The sequence below is a fragment of the Glossina fuscipes genome, unplaced genomic scaffold, assembly GCF_014805625.2.
Source record: "Glossina fuscipes isolate IAEA_lab_2018 unplaced genomic scaffold, Yale_Gfus_2 67965, whole genome shotgun sequence".
NCBI classification, from domain to species: domain Eukaryota; kingdom Metazoa; phylum Arthropoda; class Insecta; order Diptera; family Glossinidae; genus Glossina; species Glossina fuscipes.
Genome location: NW_024004176.1, coordinates 1 through 6,097, shown reverse-complemented (window position 1 = coordinate 6,097; position 6,097 = coordinate 1). Strand labels below are relative to the sequence as shown.

The following is a 6,097-nucleotide window of genomic DNA, read 5'->3' as shown; positions in this document are numbered from 1 at the left end:
TTTAGTTCCGTTTTTCAGTTTGTTTATTGTTAATAAATTTAATAAATATAGACAGGAATATATAATATTCGACAGAGAATGGATAATTGATTAGCTTCTATATCGTTTTTAAGTAATTTTCTAGTTTTTAAATATTTTCTCCAATTATTGATGTGACAGAAGACACCGGAAGAATTTTTTATATGACAACAATAACTTTGGCTACTGATCGCATTCATTATTTTATACTGCACAACAAAAATGAATGCATCTAGATTATCTTCTACTCTTATGTTTGGCTTCCTCTTATATGCAAGCTCGCAAAATTCCAACAACGGTACTTTGTTTTATATCGCTTTCAATCAATTTGTCGTAGTTACAAAGTGACTTTTCATAAATTTTTTGCATTTCCGCGGACTTGTACTGTTATAGAATGAACTATAGCAACGTTATTGCTGAGTGCTTAAGAAAGCTTATCCGAACGTTTTGAAATTGTTTCTCCAACAACAAAATGTGCACCTGAAACGTTATCCTATTAGCGTTTCTTAAGAAAATATTCTTCATCTGGAAACAGGATACGCCTTTGCAATCTTGCTTATTGTTTATGATAAGCTAAATAAAAAGAATAGCTTTTTGGCCGAAAATAAAATATAAAAAGATCTTTTGCGCTTAAAATAAACATTTCAAATTTTATCATATTCGAATTTTCAAAATTTATATGAAATGGCCAAGCAAAGAAAATGTCATATGTCCGAAGATAAGACACATACATTTGCAAATTTATGTTGTTATCGTTTTTAGAACATGTGTGAAATGAAAGTAATGTAAACAAGAAGATTAAATAGTTTTTTTATTTTATGCATTAGTTTAACATTAGTTTTTTTCTTTTTTTCATACCCTGCACAACTTGTGGTGCAAGGATTTATTAGATTCCTGCGAATGTACGTAACATGCAGAAGAACTTGAGATAGAACCACTTTCTGACTTTATTAAAGCACGTCTGTCCGTCTCTCCGTCCTGATCTCTTGTGTTCAAACCGACGCGTTTCGGCCCAAAAACAGTGCTATTGATAATAATTCGGATTCCTTTCGATCACTTACCAGATAACATCTTATTTGAAAAGGCTCTTATATGAATAATCATAGTGTTTTTACTTACTTTAAACTGCTATTGGCTTTGTGTAATACACCTCGCCCTTTATATAAAATTTAATTGCATTTCTGGCATCAAATTTTAAACACATACTGCCCTGCTTTGTCTATCTTTGTAAAAATGCGTATTCAACTTAAGAGAGACGTCCTCATCCTACAACTTAAAGTATCTTAAGCTACATCCGTTCAACAAGAGTCAAAATGATAATCTATTACTTACTTAGCATTTTCATTAAAGTATCTGAGAGGTTGACTTTGATTTCAAGTACATTTATCGCACTGATAGTTCTAAGATCGGACAGGATCAGTAAAACATATGCAAATAGCTTCACTTTCGTCTTTTAATTAATTTCCTAGATTTTTAAAAAAAATTGTAGAATAACACACTAATAAATATTTTTCGCGCTCTAATGCTATGTGTCACGCTATCATGTCAGGGTACGTAGCTGAAAAAAAAATAAGATGGTGGAACGGGGGACGGACGGACAAAGTAAATAAACATATCATCTATGATAGATTTAGAAAAAGCATTTGCTCTGTCGTTCAAATCTCATGCTGAATATTTAATATATACAATGGATAAGGAAAAATTTCAATTGTGAAAGAAAAACAACAAAAAAATGTCAAAATCTTCAACAAATCAACGAATCGGAATGAGTGAATGAATTATATATACGATCTATAAATTCGAATGCCACTATGCCATAACATAAATGAATGCCGAATTACTCATGACCGGTTAACATTGTGAAAGGTCAACAAATAAAAATTACTTTCATTCAAATTGATCTCAAATGAAATTCTCTTCAAAGCCCTGCAAAAAGAAAAACAATAACGGCATCATATTGGCTCTTAGAGTTATAAAATGAAACAATGTGTGACGATGTAAGCATTTTATCCATAAAATTGTACTATGATGCGATGAATGCCATTGCTATCATGTTGCGTAGTTCTTTAGGACAACCGTTATTTCATGAAGCATTATTTTCCCAGCACCATATCATTGTTCGTTCATAGATCGAATTATCTTCTATTTACTTCTACTTCTCCGATATATATGGGGAATATATAGCTTGCGAACTTAGATTCTCTAACCATTGTATGAAAATTCAAACAGCGATCTTGTATATTTCAGATATATGGTTACTTCGGAAGGGAAATAAGTTTTGTTTTATCACATGTAGCTCCAAAGTACTTACAGGAATATAAATTTTTAGATTAAAAGTGAAAAAGTTCAGCACTACCAACATAGGCTATCGCTCTATTTTAGAAAAGAGCATCAGCTATAGAGCCGAGTACGAGTAAACGTTTATGCGGTTCCTATTCACCGCACAAAGGCGGGTTTAAAGGTACTACTAGTACTACTAGTACTACTACTACTAATAATATTACATTACAGTAGCTAATTTCAGCATATCCGTAGGATGAGTTTTTCCGAATGACATTCTTCTAATAAAGGAAAAGTATAGGCAGTCATGAACAATGTGCTTTATTGAATAGAGAATATAGAATTTGTTCACAATTGTCGATTGGAGAAGAAGACTTCTTTAGGATTCATTAGTGTACTGCAATTGTATTGCCAAGGTGAATTTCAGGAAATGTTCTGGTCTTGATTGTGCATATATACCTGTTGAATACAATGATGGAACCAGATGAAGATTAATGAAGGGATGGTGCTGATGATAGCATAATAGACTTGTTTCCATAATTTTCTCTTCAACTTTCCTTCATTGGGGGGTAAGAGGTGCAAAAGCACCAGACTTCGCCTCTCGATCAGTTTGCTCAATTCCCAATAAGCCGATATAACTACGTACCCAAAACATTTTTATCTTATCACCGCATATTTGGATGGTATTCCTTAATTTGTTAAGTCAAAGGAACGGTTTTTAACTTAGGCAGATTACCAGTGACAATAATAATTTTGAATTTGCCTATGGAAGGATAGCTATCGCTTTAGTTATTTAGCTTGAAACACTTTCGTGAAGTATGCGATTAAGCAGGATTTGAATCTGTATATAGGAGATGCCAACCGTCATTTTCCAGTGTACGGGTTTATTCTTCAACTAGATTCCTAAAGCAGTACTTTGGGATCTACGCTTTTTTCTACATGCAGAGCGAAATGTCGCAAGCGCAGCCACAGAGGTTTAAGAACAAAATTGCGGAAGATTTTTAAGGGAATGTTTAATTCCTTTGCGACATACGAGCACTGATCTTTTGATTAACTTGGCAATAATAGCGTTTTTCACATCTTTGCCGAGAATAGATTTGTTTGAATTAAGGTACTTGGGAATGATTTCAGTTTTTTATTCTTCTCTAAAGCTGGGACATCACTTTCAGGTTTATATTATTGATGGGTATCGTGCGAAAAGCGTAGGTGCTGGCTCTAAGAACTTGGCGATAGCCCGATTCGAGAATATTGATATTAGATTTACCGGAAGTATTGCCGGAAATTATCAAACCATAGTTAGTCTTAAATAAAATAAACATTTTGCTAAGGTAAGCAAGCTATGATATTAGCGTGTGTATGGGTTTCCCAAACAATAAATGTATTGTATGATGTTCATACTTGCCGAAATGGAATTCTTTAAATGCAGACAATTGGTTGAAGAACGTCAGCCGAGCGAAAAGATATTTATATATATATATATATATATATATATACATATAAATGAAGTGATATAAAAAAGTGACTGCGGTTCCGGATAATTGTAAAACATGATGATTGGCTTAAAAGGCTAAAACAGGAGCGGAAAAATATAAAAAAGAGCGCATCGCAAATAAGACGAGGGTTGTATTTAGATGATTTTTGTATTTTCAAAATACTTCAAAGTAAATCCCTCTTAATGGATTTTCTATACGCTATTTAACAATTCTTTACTTAATGGTTTTACTCTTTTCTATATGTCTCGAAGAAAGTACAAAATTTAAAACATTAAATATAAAATCTTATAACTAACTAAATTTTATAAATAAAGCTAACGTTCTACATTTTTATTTATTGCAACAAATCTTTGCATTGAGACATTATGACAAGTATCGCTGTCTTATGAAACCATGAATTTTGTTGTCGTTGTTTTTCTTCTTCTTCTTCTTCTTGTTATAAATAAAAAATATCATTAGGTGGATATAGATAAATTAGATATTTGAAGATCTTCAGTATTCAATTGTAGCATTTGTTGATCTTCTGTATCAATGCGCACCAACTGCGTGCTATCGAAATTTAAAAGGTTACTGAGTCCTTGCTCACTGTTGTTATGATTGTTTTGATTGTTATTATTATTAGTCTGCATTTGTTCAACATTACAAGGTGGGACGACGACAGGATTGGCTTGATAATGCTGCATTTGCGCATACTAAAGAGAGAACCGGATAAATTATTTTGAATAAATTTTCATGCATACTTATGTTTACATACCAAGTTAACCGGCGGTAAAGGCCAATTGGCAGGCGGTACCGTTTCTACGCAATTGCCATCTGTTCTATTTGCATTAGCGTTACTGAGGCCTGCAGTTAATGCATTATATATTCGAAATTGTGTCGCATCATTTCCAATCGTCTCATTATTATTTATTATATTTGGGCTAAATTTACTTTCCCATTGACTCGTGCCTGTAAAATTACTTGATGTGTGTTGAGTTTGCTGATTAAATACATTGTACTCGTGCAAGCTGTTAGGTGATGGTCGACAGGTGGCACCAGCGCTATTAGGGCTGGTCTTGTACTGTCCTATCACCTGTGGAATTATCGGAAGTGCAGTTGTTGTAGATACCACACCGTATGGCGACGGCTGATTGTAATTACAACACGGTGATAATGGTGAATGCGGAGATTGGGTTACTTCATGTTGCGCGTGATATAAATTAAATGGCTGTGGCGAGGTATCTATGAATAAAAATTATATATAAAGCAAATTGTGGTTACGAGGATTCTGGAAAGATTTTCTAATTCAATAAACTTTCTACGGTCATCTAACATTTAAACAATTTAATCGTAGTCATCTATGTAATCAATATCATCTGTGTAGCTAATTTCATCAAAGTCATCTTATGTTTAAATAATTTAATAAAAGTTATCTAATATTTAAATAATTTAGAAGATAACGCAGGCGTCTTAAAAAACAATGGAAAAGTCCATTGATGGGCGACAAATAGTTACAAGTTCAGTACAGTGTAAGAACTAAGTAGTACAAAAAAAGTGCATTAACAACCGCGTTTCTACATTAGACACGACAAGAGAGAGGGAGAGAGAGAGCTTGAAACCTATAACATGCTTCTTGCTATTCTTCAATCGAACAATCGGAACTATTTTCACCGTTTTAGATGATTATAGTTGCTTTCTATATATATATATGTGTATATATATTATACTGAAAAGTCTCCGCGGTTTCGAGCGCTATTTTGTTGTCTGCTCATTTCAAATGGTTCGTGTTTAGAGCGTCCTGACAGCTTGCATGTCGGTCTTGCGACCAGATCGAGGTGAATCTTTAACCATTCTTGGATCCATCGAGTCCACTCACAGCATTCTCACCGTACACATGAAAAAGTTTTCTGCATGTTTTTGCATGTTTTATCTTTTTTTATAGTAAAACAAGATCACATAGTGTATTTCTTCAGGTATTGCACTCAGTTTCAAACCAATATTTTTACACGAGCAAATAAGGTAAGCTGAAATGTCACCTTTCGTTTGAGACAATCAGGGGAGTGTTGCTCGATATATAGGCATCAACACCATCTAGTGGCAGAAAACCGCGGAGACCTTAGGATAAATTAGAGATATACGTTTAATGCTTTTGCCTTTCTGCTAGCCTAAGACTAAGAACGTTCGACTATTAGCAAAATTCTTTTATCAATTTTGGGTTTGAAAAATCCTTACTCACAAAAACTATAACAAAGAGAAAGTTAAAAGTTTTATTTACCTCTAGGTTCCGTTTTGATAACAGGCTTTTTTGATTGATTCCAACTCGTTAT

At 33.5% G+C, this 6,097-nt stretch overlaps 1 protein-coding gene across 1 annotated transcript; it reads right to left on the bottom strand.

Moving 5' to 3' along the window:
- Positions 1-4,246: 4,246 nt before the first annotated feature.
- LOC119643912 (AP-4 complex subunit epsilon-like) lies at positions 4,247-5,012 on the bottom strand (the record flags this gene model as incomplete). Its single annotated transcript, XM_038043418.1, has 2 exons — positions 4,247-4,483; positions 4,546-5,012. Coding segments are annotated over 2 exons (704 nt in total), but the record flags the coding sequence as incomplete, so codon positions are not given.
- Positions 5,013-6,097: the final 1,085 nt, after the last annotated feature.